At 51.4% G+C, this 17,871-nt stretch overlaps 2 protein-coding genes across 2 annotated transcripts; one reads left to right on the plus strand and one right to left on the minus strand.

The window, feature by feature from the left end:
- The first annotated feature begins 362 nt into the window (after positions 1-362).
- Positions 363-4,265, plus strand: LOC100904327 (uncharacterized). The gene is made up of 5 exons (XM_003744714.2): positions 363-453; positions 761-922; positions 1,053-1,136; positions 3,683-3,869; positions 3,977-4,265. Exons 2-5 carry the CDS (start codon positions 855-857, stop codon positions 4,097-4,099), a joined length of 462 nt encoding a protein of 153 aa, XP_003744762.1. The 5' UTR covers positions 363-453; positions 761-854; the 3' UTR covers positions 4,100-4,265.
- Positions 4,266-7,923: 3,658 nt separating this feature from the next.
- Dab (DAB adaptor protein) lies at positions 7,924-17,381 on the minus strand. Its single transcript, XM_029111845.1, is given in 11 exon segments — positions 7,924-8,710; positions 8,874-9,760; positions 9,900-10,237; positions 10,341-10,587; positions 10,767-10,865; positions 11,285-11,371; positions 11,607-11,854; positions 11,957-12,245; positions 12,619-12,701; positions 14,185-14,357; positions 17,243-17,381. Coding segments are annotated over 10 exon segments (3,093 nt in total). The 5' UTR covers positions 14,213-14,357; positions 17,243-17,381.
- Between the last annotated feature and the right edge of the window lie 490 nt (positions 17,382-17,871).

Raw genomic sequence — 17,871 nt, forward strand, 5'->3', positions numbered from 1 at the left:
TGGTGTGAGTGACGAGCGAAAGTCAGCTGACATCCACGTGTGTCTTCTGAGGCTCTCTTATTTTTCTCTCGCTCATACCGCAGACCCTTTCCGACACGACAGACTGAAGACGTCCTTGGCCGCGACTGTATCGCTGCCGGATTAAGTTTGTCTCCGACCCATGCTGTTCCTCGTGTAGGTATCCACCGCGGTCGTATTTGAGGAAGCGGATATCATATCGAACCAATCGAGTTTTTGTGTTCGAATGTTTACGCAGTGCGATTGTGTCAAACGTGCTGACTGAAGTACCCTTCGGAAGAGATCCGCGGAATCCCGCTGACGTAGGACCGACTCGTTGACTTTCCTCCCGGCTGGAAGAAACACATGCGGCGTTTCGGGTTTATTCCTCTACGTTCAGACAGTTCGGGTCTTTTCATTCCGAGCCGACGCGGAACCTCGCGTGATTTATACTCGGTGAGCGGCGGTAGAGGATGATGCTTCTACACAAAAAGCCGAACAAGGCACAACTTTCCTAGTCGTTCGCGGACAGCGCCGACGGAATCGCGCGATTTTCTTTCCGGATCGCGGCCCTTTCGAGAGGCAGAATCTGATGATCTCGACCCATTCTATTCATTTCTCAGGCCATTGGTTATCGTTATCATTTATCATCATCTCAATTATCATCATTCCGATCCATATGATTCTTGAATCTTCTCATTAAATGAAAGTGTTCGACCGCGAGACTCCCGAAGTAAATTCTAAATCCGTCATGTGTTTTCAGTGAGCCGGTGTCTACAGCCTCCGAGGAACGTGCGCCCTCGCGAGTAAGGGTGCATTTCTTCGAGAGCGGAGCGAACAAGTGCCCGTCAGCTATAATGGACACCAGCAACGGAGATGTGGTCAACATCACCACGTCGAGTCAGCAAGGAAACAGCTACTTCAGGTGAGGGCGTCTGCTCGTTCGGCTCCGACCGGAGACCCTTGTCTTGCTAGAAGAAACTCTTTCCGAAGACGCACCGACAACACTTTTAGCTCAGATTCTCCGCACGTCTGAGAACCTGACTTCGTTACAGGGAGACTCAGCAGGTTTTCACCACAAGCACACCGAATGGCCAACACACCAGCGTCAAGACAGTTACGTACACCGCTCGACAGAGGTAAAAGCCTTTGAACGGAGGAGTTCGAAAAGCAATGATTTCAACATCCGGTTCCGAGAAAAGAACGATGATTTCTGGGAAGAGATGGTCGAGAAAAGTCAAGTTTCTCGCCGACTGATGCCTACGGGCGTAACCGGCTCGTCGGGCCGCGTCAAGATATCGCGACTCCGTTCTAGCCAGGCGGGCAGGCAGGCAGGCGAGCAAGCAGCGACCGACCGGCTGCGTGGTGGTGTACGGGTCTGTACAGGTTCTGCGTTTGCAAATCGGTGAGGCGTGATCTTCGCGCGTGGGCCAAAGACTGCACCGTGCACAGACGCACACTCACAAAGTCTCGCTCGCAGTCGCTGCGAAATAGCCGAATCCAAGAACATACATAGCTGTTTTGAGCAGACGCGATTCAGCCATCGGAAACGCCCGATGTTCTCATCGAGTCAAGGTTGATCTCGTCGCGGGAACACGGAACGTCGTCGAAGAGTTTCCTCCGTGCGACGACAAACTGATTCCGATCGGTTGGTCTTTCGGTTTTCTGGCAGAAGAGGTTTGCTCTGCTCGCATTGTGCCCTCTGTGGAAGCCATGCATTTGTGGCAAAATAAAAAGTTGATGCTAATATCATCGCCGACGTCGTTCGCGGAGGCGGCTAAATCGGTAGGGCGTAGTGAGCATTGCCGCACCGACAAGAGGAATCTTCTGTCATTGGCTCCGTGTACAAGCTCACTTTGTGGTTTATGGATGTCTCCATTCGACACACGACTTCGATTGAAGCCCACGCTGACAGACACGATAAATCATCCTGTTGCCGGATCTCGCGACTGGAACCATTGATGAGGATAGCAGGTGGAAAGTGTTCCGTCCGACCCCACTGCCGCCAATCACGTCGATTTCTTCTGCGTGTCCAATCGCGTTTTGGATTACTTTCTGGAGATCGGCGCTTTTCTCTCAGAATGCAGATGGAACTCCGGAATGAGTGTGATTGATCCGCCGATGATAATTCCTCCGTTGAGGAGGACCTTTCTCCTTGTCGTCCAGAAGACGAAGCATCCATCCTGCTTGACGCAAGCGCCTTGATTCTTGAGAGGTTTCTTCCAATTCAGATTTTTCTCGCCGACTCGGACTTAGGGCGGGACGACCAGCAAACAGGATAGCTGTCAAGCGGAACGATGGATAGATGGACGGATAGATGAGTTCTCGAGATTACGTGAGAGCGGCGGGAGTGTTTAAAGTGCTGACGGATATTTTCTGGGCTTCGAATGTATTTTCGGTCGGCGGAGGAGCCGAGCGCTGCGGTTCCTCTGTAAGCGTCTTCACGGTTCTTTACGACTCATCCTTTGTTTGTCGGATCACCATCGCGTGTTACGACTGATGATCAGAGAAACAATCCGTGGTCGGAAGCCATAAATGTCGCCGTAGGTTCGGCTTTGTGAGATATTTTCATCGAAACGTCGATCGCGAAGTTACGAAACCCGAGCTCGCCTGTCAACCATTTGGTCTTCGGCTGGCTGTTTCCGAGAGCATTGTTTTCTTCTGTGTCCCGCCATGTCTTTCCAATCTGCGGACGTCGCCGCTTTCCGGTTCGAGAGGATCCGCCCCGGGGAGTTTCTCAACCATGAGGATCGCGCCTCACTTAAAACGTGTGTACTCTCGAGTTCGAGTATCGAAATCGTTCGGTACTGGTGGCGGAATGCGCCCGCTGGGGAATAGACACTGCGTGTCTCATGTTTCCGTCAGACAAATACTCACTCAGTCAGTCAAGGCGATTGCCTGCCTTAAGTGGGACAGCAACCGAAGGTCACATGTCAACTGAGATTCCTCGGAAACGCGTGACAAGAGCGCCGTCTTACGTCAGCGGCTGAGTTTCCGCCAGCGTTCCCGGTCAAGGTCGATAGTCAGAGCAGTTGTAGGATTCAACTCTTTCTTGATAGGCTCGATCCGCTGTGCTCGGGGCTCTCCCTCCGACGAACGAACGGGAGAGAATCTGGGGAGAACCGATTGGTCTAGAGTCTAGAGTCAGGACTCTGAATAAATTCGCGACCTATGCCGAGAGCTCCGACTGACTTTCTGACCGACTGAGCGAAAGCAATCATGTTCGCGGCTAAGCATCAAAAACAAGACTCGGGAGCCCCTTCTCGTCCCGCACACTGGCGCATGCATGCCCTCACTCACTCAGTCGGCACCGAGAGGAACCTGTCGAGATCTCGACTTAGTTTCCTGTCAGAGTGCCCTTGTTAATGTATGATTCTGCGGACTGAATGGGAGCAAGATAGGAATCACAACTCCGAGATCAAGGACAGATAGTTCATTATCGAGTGCACTCTCCGTGGACTCTGAGCTCTCCTGACATATCTCATAGCACGGCTCCGACTCATCGAGAGAGTGAAGATTCTTCTGGTCGAATTTCTCGTTCAGGAGTCTCCCAAGTCGAGAGTCCACCAGATTCAAAAATGTCCAGCGCAGTATGTGTATCGATTCTCTTGGAAACGTTGGACGAAGCGACCAGCTCTATTCCTGGAAGAAAACAATAATTAGAGTTCTATAATTGATATTCCAGCACGGACAGCGGCATCGACAACCCCTTCCGTCCGGAAGGCGAACTTTCGATGGAAGCCGATGAGATTGTCAAAGCGATCAAGGAAGGCAGACCGTTCGACTCAATCGACTCGGGTCGCGTCTCTCGCCAGGCTAACGGATCCCTCACCACGAGGAATGGATCAGCAAAGAGTCCTTCTGGCAGAAAGGTTCGCTTTCAGCTTTTTTACGCACGACTCCAGGGATCCCAAAATTTCTGTCCTTGCTCAACTCGCGATCTCGAACTCACGACTCAAGGATTCTTTTTTCGAAACAGGACGCGAAGCCTGGAGTCGTAGACGTGCAACGAGGGATCGTGGTTCCGCCATCCGACGCTCAGCAAGTCGAGCAGGTGGTTCTGAAAAAGAAGCCCAAGTGCAAGTGCTGTGTCATCCAGTAGTAGGCTGGCTGGCCTCAGGGGAAGGAGGCTGCTACTGGAAAATATTCATCCAACCACCAACATGTCGGACAAGGGTTTGAGCCCTATTGTTTGTAAATACGTGAAACGCGCTCCGCGTGATCCCTAGGAGAAGTAAATACCCTGACCAGGTGTTACGATTCTACAACATTATTCCGACGTCTGCTTCGAGACGGCGAAGCCTGCAAACGAATGTATAAACTTCGAGGTTAGGTAGGCCGACCGACCAACAAAACAACAAAGTGACGGACAGACGAAAAGTGAGGAGCGACGTGGTTTTACGGCACGAGACCTTTTCAACAAACACAACAATGGTTCCGCTGGGAATCAACAGAGTAGCTTTAAAATATCGGAGTCAGTGAAATCCAGACGCGCCTGAGTCTCAGTGAAACTACTCTCTCGACTCTTTTGCCTTGATCGTCTTGAACATGAAAACGAAAAAAAAGCGTCCGCACCTGTTGCGGTGTCCAAAAGCTTTGCTTAATCTTCCTCCAAACTGTCCCGCGCTCAGATGACGGAGAGCACGAGCAGACTCACGTTCGGATCAGCGGACGTGCGGACGAACGGATGATCGAACGAACGAGTGAACTCTCTCGTTTGAGCCATTGATTGTTGACGACAAACAAGGCTGTGTGTTTATTGGGCCGACAAGCCGACAGCAGAATCAGCGACCGCCCGGATTACTCAGTCGGAGAAGTTCTTCAATAAATCTCCGAATGGGATCGACGACGATTCCACGCTCGTCATCTGATACATATATGAGATATCGGGATCGAGGCGAAGATACATACGTGCGAGAAACCGACCCAATTGACAGGAAATTCTTATATTAGCGCTTGCCTGACATTGGTTTCTCCACTGAATAGCTCCTCAAACATTATCAGGCTGAGCAAAACTGTTTCCTTCCACTTCTTCTGCACCTCAGTGTCACAGGACGACAGCGGGGCTACCGTTACTGACTAAGCTTCGCGCTTAGTGTTTAGTTTATCGTTTTTTCTGGTCTGCAAAATAGCGTCGATCGCTCGATGTCGAGGTCGACGGGTACCGTCCCTCCTGGTCGGAGGGCGTCTTACCAACCCACAGTGTTTGACAAAACTCGCTGCTCGAGGAGCATGAGAGCTTATTTTGCACTCACTTTTGAGTCGTTTAGTCGTTTATTTGTGTTATATATAGATTGATGTTTGTGGCCAGTCATAAGTCCCGCGGGTCCTCCATGTTCCATGCTGTCCTCTTCTGTGTATACGGAATTCTCGCTCCATACAAAACCTATTTAAACCTCGCACGCCGGTTGTCGGCTGCCTGGAGATGAGGTTTTTTACCTCTGGGAAGCGATAGGATGAAGAAGCAACAAGAAAACCAGGAAAGTGAAACCACCTACTGAAAAGATCTACGAATGGAAAGCAGAGAATTAGGAATTTTCTCGATCTTGCTGATGTCATATATTATAAGAGATAGTGCAATAAACACATTGCCAAAAACCCAGAATTCGCCCAATCTCTGATTCCCTCATGGAAGTCGCTCCGATACCTTCCAAAACCGAGGATCTCAATCGGTGCCTTGGAGTCCAATCTAAGGAGAAGTATGTAATAGGAACCTTGAGAACGAAGTCCACGGAGATTAAGTTTCCTCGCTTCGACGTTGATCAAGGGGTAAGAGAACACGGAGTTCAAGAATTCCCTGATCCGAGTGTCTCAGAACTTCTGGCGGGATCCTGAGCGCGGTCCTCATGGAGATCCTTGAGGAACCTGCGATACATGAGGTTTCTCGACTTCCGAAGCTTCGGGACTCGATATCCGGAGGATAGGTGAACACGGTCGGGAATATTCCGCAGACCGAGGCTTCAGCATCATCGACTTGCCACCCGACTGACTCGGACTTTCTTCGCAAAGCCGAGGGATCATTGATGAAGGTGAGCCGGCTCCTCTTCCTATTTTCATTCCGGTAAATGTAGCGAGGGCTTGCTCTCATGCCCCACAGGGAGCGTCCGGGAGATCTGCCGTCATGACTGTTGACGCGCCGCTCCCTCGAACCGGAGTGATAACCAGCTCCTCAGGCGGAAGACATTGCGTCGTGTCGGAAAGTGGACTTGTTCCCTAATATGACCCTCCTCCAGAGTACAGGGAGGAGCATCAGCAGGAAGGCACATCTCGCGAGGATGCAGTACTGGCGGGTCATGTGCGAAGGGCCCGCTGGTTCAATGTACGTTCGGTGATGAGCCCCGCCCGGCGCCATTTGAATTGATGGCCCGATAGAGAACCCATCAGGAAGGTTCCTCTATTCTCCATTTTTATCCACCAGAATCGAGACGGCTATTGGACGCCCATCTTAAGAAGAGATTCCCTCCGAAGATCTCCTCTCATTCCGAATGATAAGATAATGATCGATCTACCCTCATGTGTGAGTTGAAGCGCGCTCTGAAACCGAATGTCAAACCCAGGAAATATCACCCACGTTAGAACGCGTCATTCGAGGCTGTGAAGACAACTTGACGCCCGGACTAGAAGCTTTTCCCCATGACCCGAATCTCCATCCCGGAAGAATTTCAGGAAGATGATTCGTGACAGATGAGCTAGAACGAAGTTGTTCTCGACTTTTCGCAAAGTACGGTCACAACATATGCATGGTATATCACACCCAAGATGATTTTTGACCCAGTCATAGGCTCTATTCATGAGGATAGCGTGGAATCGACTGTGAACTTCGGACTTCGGAGTCGCTCCTTGTCACAGTACATTGCGACTGCAGCAGATTTGGATGGGTCTGCACGAAGATGTCTCACGAAGATTCGGGTTTCTTCTACATGAAAAGGGTGCAACGAGATTCGAATGATCAGGCCCTAATTCTGACTCGACGGTAGAGCACAATTCTGGTCCCAGGGAGAAAATCGCGGAAACGGCGATCCTAAATAAAAATCGGAACGATCCGAGAAAGTAGTGGCAGGTACTCCTCGGATCCTTCCTCCTGCCTTCCTTGAATCTGCTGGACGAGCATCTAACTTCAGACCGCCCCTTAGTCGAGCTCGGCTAGACAGGCGCATACCATGACACGGAGCCTCCTCCGTCGAGAAGATGATGACCGACTTATGAGTTACAAAAACAAACTCCTTTATTGTAGCCATGCTCATTGAGAAAAAAAACAATAAGATTCATAGGTATTCCGATCCTTGTTCATTTTATATGTACAGTGCTTCTGAGTTAAAATCCTGCTTCACGTCACTGCTCGCAGGGTCAACGCTCAATGGGGAAAATGTTTCTAGCCCCGGAGCCAAGCGTTCCCCTGCTCGCCTCCCATTCAAAATTTTCTCGTCGGTTTCGATTTGGAGCGAATTCCATTTGCCCTCGATGATTTTTTTTGGTCTACACTCCGACACCCATCATTCCCCAAGGCCTATCAGAGTCTGCGTAGCACATCGGAACGTTTATGCGCGTTGAGCTAAGATTCTGACGTCGACTCATCTTGATAAGGCAATCTACAGATCTCTCAAGGTCTCGGTCGATGAACTGGGGGAGGCTGTCCGCAACCCTCAGTTGCTTGTCAATTTGAGATATTCGTGTGTCGTTTCCTTTTTTCTACGACGTCGTTCCTAAATCCTGCAAGTGAAGTTTGATGTGAGATTTCAGCTCGCTTATCAAGGGAGGTAGCAAACGAAGCGAGACGATGGTTGACACCCGGACCGAGAAACGAGAATGGAACAAAATGCGGAAGGAACACCGAGAACACAAGATTGGGCGTTCGAAGCGCCTGATTGATTGGTTATTAATTATTACTATTCCCGCTCACTGATATCTCAAGGTCGTCTACTGGTGCTACCTACACCAGAATGCATCAAACTGTTGCTGCTGGGGCTGTCCCGGAGTTTCCGCCGGTGTGCTGTTCAGCATGTTGAAGAAGTCCTCGTTGAAAGGATCGTCCTTCTTCTTGAATATTCCTGATTGCGTTCCGTTCCGAACGGGAGCCGAAACGTTATCGGATGGGAACGAGACGGGGAAATCGTTGTGCTGCGACTCGATAGCACAAGTCATTTTTTGAGGTAGGTGAGGAGACACGCTACTTGCGTTGCTACCGCAGAAACCTTCGTCGATTTCGACTTTCGATTTCTGAGGGGGCAGTGTAAAACTGCCCATACAGAACGGATTTGCTGCGGTGGGAACGGATGATTCGTGTGCGTGGGATGATGGAACAACTAGCGGGGAAGCGAACGACACCGCTGGAGCAGCCGGTGCGTCAAAAGCGAATGGCGGGAAAGCCAATTGAGACGGCGGTTGGGCCTGGGAGCCGGTGACGGTGGGGGTCGGCACCGTGACCGGGGCGGAAAGATCGTTTTCTGACGACGAAAGACTAGAACCGGACGCCATAGTCACGAAGCGGTCACTCGACGGACTCGAAGCAGCCGATACGAAATGATTTGTTGCGGTCGTTGCGTCGCTCGGCGAACAGACCGAATTATCGTTGGACGAAGGCGTCTTTCGCGGGAGTCCTGTCTGGGGTGTGTTGAAATCCTCAGATGGTGTGGAATCCGTACTCAGCGCGCAGAACGGGTTACTTCTCATGGCTTCGTTTAGCATCGGTGGCCGTTTGATTGGCTCGTTTGGCCTGCGGAGCAACGAGACGACGGAAATTTTATTTCGTACCCTCATAAGTACCTTACAAATTCGAGACGGGGGGAGCCATGTCAAGCAGATTACCAGGGCGGTGATAAGTGTCCTTATTATCGGTATTCATTCAGAGCGAACTGAGAGAGAAGATCATTACTCACTTGGAGTTTGGCCCGGTTGAGAAGGCATCGAATTTGGCCTCGAACGCGGTTGTTTCTTCGAAGAAATTGGCGAAGTCAGTCGACGGCACCGAGTTTTCAGTTTTAGGTTGGGTTGTTCGCGGGCGCGGCATCGACGTAGAACTGAGCGCCGACGTCGACGCAGAGAAGTCGGTCTCGAAAGTTGTTGCATTTGTCTCGAAGTTGAACGACGACTCGAAATTCGCGAAGGAATTGTTGCTGACCGTGGAAACATTGACGCCGGAGTCGTTCAAGAAGGATTCCTGAGCGGCCAACGCAGATTTCTGCGGAACGTTAGAGAAGTTCGAGAAGTCGGCGAAAAGATCAGTCTTTGCCGGCGGAGCCTCGGGCCTAAAGTCGTTGGCGGTCGGGAACGTCGACGCAGCCTCTTCTTTCTGTTTCAGTTCTTCGAAAACTGCGTATTTGTCTGCTGGAGGAATTTCTCCGCCCTTGTTGCACGGCGGTGAGGAGGACAAACCCCCGATGATACGCGGGGAAGTTGCCTCGCTCCCGCTATGCACAGTGGAGGAGCCGAATGACGACGATGATCCCATGGTCTCGACGGGCGCTGGTCGGTTCGCGGGCGAGAGTTCTACGAACAGCTCGGTGCTCTCCTGAGTTCGCGCACGAGACAGCGACGAAGCCACAGATTCGAAGGAGAATTGAGCAGCCGAGAAATTCGCCTCTCGCTGAACCGGGGCGGGCTGAGTGAACTTGAAGTCGTCCACAAACACGCTATCGACCGAAGTCGATTGCGGAGGTACGTGGCCGATGAGGCCTGAGTTCGGTCTCGCTCTATCGAACACCGCGTTGAAAACCGTTGAAGGAGCGGACGAGGTCGGCGGCACCACTCGATTTGCGCTCAACTCCTGAAGTTGGGAAAAAGGGGGAAAATTGTTAATCGAATCACTCAGGGAAAAACGGATCCACTCATGAAATGAGAGAAAGCAGTGAGGAAGACGGAGCTCTTCCGACCATCCCGACGAGACTCCAGTGCGTAGGACTCACATTTATCGCGGCTGACTGGGGTCGAGTTTGCGCACTCGTATTATTTGGTAACGCGTTAGACATCTCTCCTAGACTTAATAGAGCATTTGAGGCGGAAGTGGCGCCGCTCCGTCCCTGTTGACTCCCTCGACCGGGTGGCGGTGGCAAACTCCGTTTTGAGAAATCGAGGCCTTCGAAACTGAATTGGGTTTGAGCCGAGCTCGCTGGAGCTGTAGACGGAACCCTCTGAGGTGGCCTGTTCAACGTAACGGCCATGTTGGAAGTGGTCCCCTGCGCGTGAGACGGAGACGCTCGGTGGACGTCCTGAGTTCCATCCAACCAACTACTGCTGGATGAACCTGTACGAATGAAAAGACTTGCATGACCGATCCATTCAACGCAGCTGATCTTTCCCACATCGCCTCTTCGCTAATCGGAACGCTCGCAACCATAGCTGCTCACCTGCTGTAAAACCTTTGGGGAGAGTCATCGAGACTTGATTCGATTCTCCGCTAGCCGATGATTGCGCAGAGATCCCCTCGGAAAAGAAACCCGATGAGCCCGAAGAGCCGAGGCCCTGACGAGTCTGTCCAGACATCCGCTTTGGAGTTGAGGGTAACGAACTCGTCGGAGGCGGCGGCAGCAAGGGTTGAGGATTAACCGGGGGTAAACAGACCTTATTTGGTTGAAAATATCCGTTTGATTCAATCTGTCGAAGGAAGCGGCAGCTCTTACTCATCCGGTCTCTACACTCGGAATTTCCTCACGGGAATCATTCATTGAGTTAGAACCACGAATTTAAAGGAGAACACTGAAATTTGCAGGGACAATGGTTGGAGGGAATCGACATCGGAGAGATTAATTGCGTAAATGTTTTTGTTAACGCACCACAGAACTCGTTTGAGACATTTCAGACGTCGATCCGAATGGATCAGATCCAAAAGCTGCTTCTGCCGAAGTTATCTCCCCTTCGATCTGATCGATGCCCTGTGGATGAAGCCACGCTGTGAATCTCCCATGCTAGAAATCCCTCCGGCGTGAACGACTTAGAAACTTGAATGTAGTGCCGGAGCCGATAGATTTCACATCTTGGAAGATTCTGTTTTGAGAGAGTTTGGAGAGTTCGATCGTGATCGGATTATGGTATTCGATGGATCTCGATTGATTTCGGATCGCTCGTCTCACACCGGAGGACTCGGGCGCGTTCAAAAGATAGTTCAAACATGTTTAGCGGATCGAAACAATGGGAACCAAGGGGAATTTTTACTGGCGTGGCTTGAAGCAAGCGGAGTCTACGAAGGGAAAGGTATGAAGATGCGATGTAAACATCTCGCTTGGACAATTGCAAGGCCAAAGGGAAGACGACATTCAATTTTAACATTTCTCTTCTGCGCAATGACACGAACCTGACGCAAACAATCCATCTCACTCTGCAGGTCAAGGAGGTCATCTACAACGGGCACTTCAGGTTTCCTCTCGGCCTCTTGCGATTCCTGAAGCAACACACAAACTATGGCATGCAGCTCGCTATCGGGCAGGTGGAACATTCGATGAAGTCATACAAATATAACAAAGGGGCAAATTTCTCAAGGATGGCTCAATCTAGGATGAGGACTACAGAATACAAGCAAGCACCCGCATCATCATTTCTCCTCGCTTTCATTGAGTCGAACACCCTGACGATGTTCTCTTCGTTCGGGTGGGGACGCACTCCGAGCATGGAATCACAGAGCAATCCACAATCGGGAGCGATTGGAAATCCGTTGATTTATTTCGGAGCGGATTCGGGGAAGCCAAGTCAACGATTAGTTTGAACCTCTAGCGTGAGCTTACGTGACTCGTAGACGAGGAAGGAAGAGAATTGCGGTTGCTGGCGTTGTTGGTTTGGCTCACCGTGGAGTTGGACGTAGACCCACTCCTGCGTTTCAACTCATGCTGCTTCATTTCAAGGACCACATGGAAAAGGTCGCGAAGAGCTGCAACGCGAACAGGAAGGGAATGAATTTCCCCTATCGCGTGTGATAGACCCCCAGACCGATAGAGCTCGTACATCCTCTCGCTTTAATTTGGAATCATACCAATCACGATCAGCGATGCCGCCTTCTCTGTTTTGATGGCTATGAAGGAATGCCCCCCTTGGGGGGCACCCGAAACGTAGCCGAACGCCCGAGGATCGGTCTGATCCTGGGATATGAAGGATATCCGGTGAACCGGATGGTGGCACATCAGTTCCTGGGTCTTTTCGTCGAACACTTTGACACCTTCAAGTGAGACAGTGAGTGAAACGCGTTGCTTGTGTTCCCCCGAAGCCTTCACCACGGATTTCAGCCTCGCCATCGCGTCCGCACACATTCGATCGCCCCGATCCTGGAAGAAGCGTTGATTCAAGCGTTGCTCATGGAATCGAACTGAAAAGACGCCCAAATGGATCTGGCAGGCTGACTCGGCTACTCCACGGTCGCTCGCCGAGCTAGCCGCTTTACTCAAATAGTGAAAGCCATCAATCGGCCCGATCAACACATTTCCCGTCCACGAGCGGTGTTCCATTAAGGACGATATCCTGCTTGGCTACTACGGGTGTACTATTCTGTCAATGTCCGCTCGACTTGCTCCGATTCGGATGGAAAAGGCTGAGCTCTAGGGCGCGATACACCGAGAGAGAACACGACGACAAACATATTTGCATTCCGAGAATGACAGCTCCAGAGGAAGTGGAATCAGCTGGTCTAGCTAATCTTACGTGGGCGACGGCTTCGCTGCCGATGAGTTTCCCCTTGAATGTGATCCCTTCTCCTTGGAAACGGAAGGGGTCATTCTTAGGTCCTGGAAAAAAGGAGACAACAGAGTCGTATGCTTCGGTCATCTCGGCACTTAGACTACAATCCTCCGATGAGCTTATTCCCGCTACTATCGCATCGAGTCGGTTCCTTAGCTCGCACGAAGAATTATTCTAGTACGCCCGACGTCGACGAGAGCCTTATCTTCATTTTCATTTTCCCGGATAAATTGTACGACCCATCGAATTAGCGCTTTTCGGAATCACTGATCTAAGCGTTCCGGCGATACGAGCGTTTCATCACTGAGCAGCCACGGTGACACGAACGATCGAGTAGGCTGCGATGCTGGTAACTGGCGCAATAAGCCTTAGGCCAGACGACGGAAGGCAACCGCACTGGTAATGGGCACGATCAAGAGAAATTACATCAATTCGCTGTCTCGCGAACACATCCGCGAGCGAAGGGCGCAGAGTAAAGCAAAAGGGAATTCGCACAGGTGTATGATCATCGCTCTTTTCGAGCGCAGAATCGTGACGCGCTCTCCGAGTCCGGTCACGTTGGACTCATGCGACAGCGCGCGGATCCGGCTCTTCATTGAATCAACAACGGCAGGTGATTGAGCGACTCAAAAAATCAATGAGTTTGAGCATCCACACCTGATTCGAGCTACAATCAGGGCGGAGGCGTGGGTACCCGCGTGTTACAGCGAAATTTTAGCAGCCAGAGCCGCGCGACATGTATCATGCCCATTTTCTCTGCAGCCCGAAATCGTTCCCCGCATTCGGGTTGATGCATCCGAGGAACAGCGACCACGATAGGTACGCTGCCAGTGAGCTATCTTCCATCGTCTCTCACGGAATGAGTTATATCGAGGAAGCGAGACACACAATTCCCCAAGTCGGCAGCGGCTCATTGTGAGCAAACGCACGTCTTCTCGACAATACATGCCACCGGGATCGCCCGAGTCCCTGACGAGCGATTGACCACTGGTACTCGTCGTCGGACACCGCCATGCGGAAAGCGACCGCGGCGGATCCAACCACAGCTCCGATGCTTGTAATAGTCGTCAGGACCATCGACTAGTCGATCCATCGATCGATCGATCCATTTGACACTTGATCGATCCGTCTCCTCTCCGGGATAAGACAATTAATCAATTACGCAACCCCAAACGAGCAGTCGATGACGCTCGAAAGGCCGGGAGTTCGGACAAGCCACACGACTTGGCCGTCGCTTCAGTGTGCCTAGAGGAGCGACCGACCTACAATGTCTTCGAATGCGAATCACGCCACGGAATGGTATGACGGAGTCAGCGGATCTACAAGCAGAATATCCGACTAGGGACACGAATTCTTAGGAGCTCCCTTCAAGTCGTCCGGGCAGATTGATTTAGGAGACTGACTGAGGCAGAGTTCCTCAAGGAAATCCTTTTTTCGCTGTCGCAGACGAGGCCAGAAATCCCAAAGTGAGGGAAATCACGAAAATGCTGCTGTATTATCTAGCATCCTAGAATTTATGGAATGGCTCACCTTTCTCTCTCCTATGCTTTGTGGACATGGTGGATTGGATCGCCTTTCGATGACTTCCAGGGAAGGGATGCTCAGGTGGAAGACACAGAAAAGCGAGGCTTTTCGCTGAGGGCTGAGTTGAAGGTGTTCATCCAATCAGGGTTCGGGCTAAGCACTAACTAGCGGAAGTAGTTCTGCGAAGAAAGAAAAACGAATTCCTTATTCCACCCGTGGGTACCCGATAACTCGAGTTTGCATGAGCTAGATTTCCCAGTCTGGAGTTGCATTTGAATGAATCCGATCGTACAACTTCGCGAGACGGAGGAGCAGGCACAGGGGCAGGTTCCTCTAGAGTAGTGCACTGGTCTAACCGCGATAGTGCGACAGAGAACACAACGTCGATCATTGAAGTGATCCGGTCGAAAGGAGGCAATCGCTTGATTCAAGCTCCATGGCATTTCATTAGTCGTCGAAAACTCCCCTCAGGTGTTGCGAGCAAAGTATCTCTCTCTTCAAAGGCGAAAAGTCAATGAACTAATCACTCGATCCCGAACGGATGAGTTCCCGTCTTCGAAACGTCAGCTCAACGACGACAATAATTATTTACTTTCAATTGTCTGCTCCGACTAATGACTGACGATGAGTCACGATCCGTGAACATCACCGGCAGACCCACCACCAGCGGATAGCCCGACCACGCATTCATCCACGAGGATAGTTTCTGTAATTTCCAGTGTCTCTTCCCGTCCGGTACCATGTTTCCCCCTGGCAACCGCCACGGTCACCGTCGTTTGTGGTATTTTCCTCTCCGCTCAAATGCGGAAGATTCCGAGAGAAATTTCATTTGAAAGGCTGCGGCGAAAATATTCGTTTTCCTTCGCTCAAGGGACACGAATGCGGCCCTCTGCATTCGTGAACGTACGTACATTTATCATGCCAGGGAGAGATCAGAGGGAGATTCCGGTTCAGGAATGAGCCCAACCCGATCGAACGTCATGATAATGTGGGTATCCCTTGAGCTCCTGACGAACCTGCACATGATTCGGGAGAGTCTCGCGGTGTCATACATATGGTCGAGGATCTGTCAAGCACTCATGAATATTCGATGCTTGTCACGAGTGTTTCGTGAGCGAACATATTAAAGAAAAGATCTTCCCAGGCAGCTATTCGTGAAGTGCCAGCAAGAGATCTTGAGGAATGTCCGCGACGGAACAATCGATCCTTTCCCAAAGACAATGTCGATCCTCGTCTACGGCCGCAGAACCCGGAGCGATTCCATTCCGAAATCAGAAATCCTCAAACAACGACCCACGGCTGCTTGTCGTGGAGCGAGCGTCACCCGGCATCCGATCTGCCATCGCTGCTTTGTGACTTTCCGGTGTCGAAAAACTAACTTTTCCGGTCGGCTTCGCCAGCCATTGAGGAGGTTCATCCACTACCAGGCCGGCCCATCCAGACACTTTCGGAAAGAACAAGTGGTACTTGTTTCATACTTCTGGCAGGGAGCTTGATTCATAAGTTGACTGCACGCTTCTGACAAAACGGCTGGATTTCTCTAACCAGCTATTATGGTCGTCAGCATCTTTCCAACACGTCGAAGGCGGGAAACTGGCGAACCACACGAAGTTCTCAGACCAGCCGAGACTTTACGTCTGCATACGTTTGCAAGCTCCATACCGAGTTCGAAAGGTTACCACCGAAACCGGTCGTTAACGACGCCCAGCCGAGGCAAAAAAGTTCGATTCGTATGAAGTTCCCACGTATCGTCTCAAACTCATGCTCGACGGAAAACGGATGGAACCCGAGCTCTAGCGCAACACTAGCCCCAAGCGTAATCGGGCAGTTCGTCTGGGAGCAGCCGACCAGACAAAAGTCCGATTGCGATCTTCGAGCACGATTCGAAAGCGGAATTGAGGTCTGCATGGAGTTTTCACCAGTTCCTTCGGTCTTCACGTATCCCGTCAGACTGTTGAGCTGTCCGTCACTCCCTAGCTCGCCCGCGTAGTCGGTGGGCTGCTTGGGAGCAGCTCTAGAAATACCGAAGTAGGACAGGGTTCCAGAATAAGACGTTATTGTTCGGAAGTCGTTGTCGTGCCGCATCGCCATCGTCAACTTCAGTCTGAGGAAGCTCTGCTGGACAACGTTTTTACGTGACTGGCTGAAACACTGCCTGAGCGTCACCGGTTCAGATGCAGAATCGGAGTCAATCCGTTTCTATGGATGGACGGATAAGAAATCAGAGCTGCACATGTTGTTCAGCAGATCTTCAGGCATCTCTCCCATTTACGCAGAAGTGTCAGCCGAGCATGACTGGACGCAGCGGTAGATCACGCATGAGAGTTTGACAGATTCGCAGAGCACATCAGGCAGTACCGGGAGAAATCCTTTCTCGGAATAGTCCTTTTCTGCACCAGGACACCAAGCTCTTCTGCACGAGGGAAATCGTAGTCCTCTGAAGCAGCGTATCATCTACGTCACGGTCACGACCCACTATCGAATTGCAAGACTAGGTGCGCGTCAGAGACTCCAAACGTCGTACGCTGCCCATCCCGTTTTACTAACCGATCAACAAGCATGAATAACAGACTACCGAAGAGGAATCTCATTTTTCGGGAGCTTGATCATAATCGACCAGCTGACAGATCACTCGAACGCAGTGTACGTCTATCTCGATCAAGCGCGTAATGAAATAAATATCACTGACCCGCTAGGAGCTATAGTTAGCGTAAGCCAACCCTGTACGGTCAGCTGATTGGCGTAGAAGACCTGCTGATCACGTACATGCATCCGAACCAGGTGTACCACCTTGGCTGCACCGACGAAGTCGCGCGGATACAAGTCGGACTTTTCCACCGAGGCTGCTCAGTTTCGGTTATCGAGCAGCTGCGTCCGAAACCTCCAGCTAGCCATCGAGGTCTCGTTCCGTGATTTGCTCCGATCCTAAGCGTTTGTTCCCGCGGTCTCGGAAGGAGTGCCTGCAGCAACGTCTGCGACGGCCACTTCTCTACGGGAACTCCGGAGACCACCACCGTCGCTCGTAGAGAAGAGTTCGGAGTGACTGGATACGGTAGATACCAACCTTGCCCTTCTCGCGAGGACTGTGCAGGACGAAGCACCGCTGGAAGCCAGAAAAACACGACGAGGAAGAAGTTTAGTTGACATCTTGCGTGAACACCAGTTCGCTGGTGCACCCCGATGTTGTCACCAACAGCAGCACCGAGTCGTCGCCATCTTGCCGTGCTGATCTGCCGCTGCGGGACAAAGCGCTGCGGATACGCCCAGCTGATCTGTCTGCCGATAGTTGCGCTGGTCACGCGCGAAAATTCGAAAAACGGCCGCGGAGAACCACTTGAAGCCGCAAGCTTCGCGATGTGAAACTGTTGAGAAGGCTGTCGACTTCGTCGTCGTCGACGTCTTGTATAAGTCCGACGGGATTATCCAGATCGACTGTCGCTTTCTGTTGAATGAGAGGGCTCCCAGACGAGATAAGAGGATTGTAGCGTTTCATAGCGGCGGCGTTCGCGGATGCATTCGAAGCGCTTACTCATATGATGAGGGCTTCGCGGTGGGGCAACCTTGGGCAACTTTGTTTCACTGTCTCAGAGTGAATTGCGAGCAAGGGCTCCAACGCTTCAATGAGGTTCGTTCTGGACCAGCGCTCGTGGAGCTGTCGATACCCGATGAGGTAAGGCTCCTCGATCCTGGTCG

The sequence above is a fragment of the Galendromus occidentalis genome, unplaced genomic scaffold (assembly GCF_000255335.2).
Source record: "Galendromus occidentalis unplaced genomic scaffold, Mocc_1.1 scf7180000077474, whole genome shotgun sequence".
Taxonomy (NCBI): domain Eukaryota; kingdom Metazoa; phylum Arthropoda; class Arachnida; order Mesostigmata; family Phytoseiidae; genus Galendromus; species Galendromus occidentalis.

What these genes read in the sequence shown, in the direction of transcription:
- LOC100904327 (XM_003744714.2), top strand. Translation starts at nt 855, where the DNA reads ATGGACACCAGCAACGGAGATGTGGTCAACATCACCACGTCGAGTCAG. An exon ending in CAAGGAAACAGCTACTTCAG is followed by an intron (nt 923 to 1,052) that starts GTGAGGGCGTCT and finishes ACTTCGTTACAG; the next exon opens with GGAGACTCAGCAGGTTTTCA. An exon ending in ACGTACACCGCTCGACAGAG is followed by an intron (nt 1,137 to 3,682) that starts GTAAAAGCCTTT and finishes TTGATATTCCAG; the next exon opens with CACGGACAGCGGCATCGACA.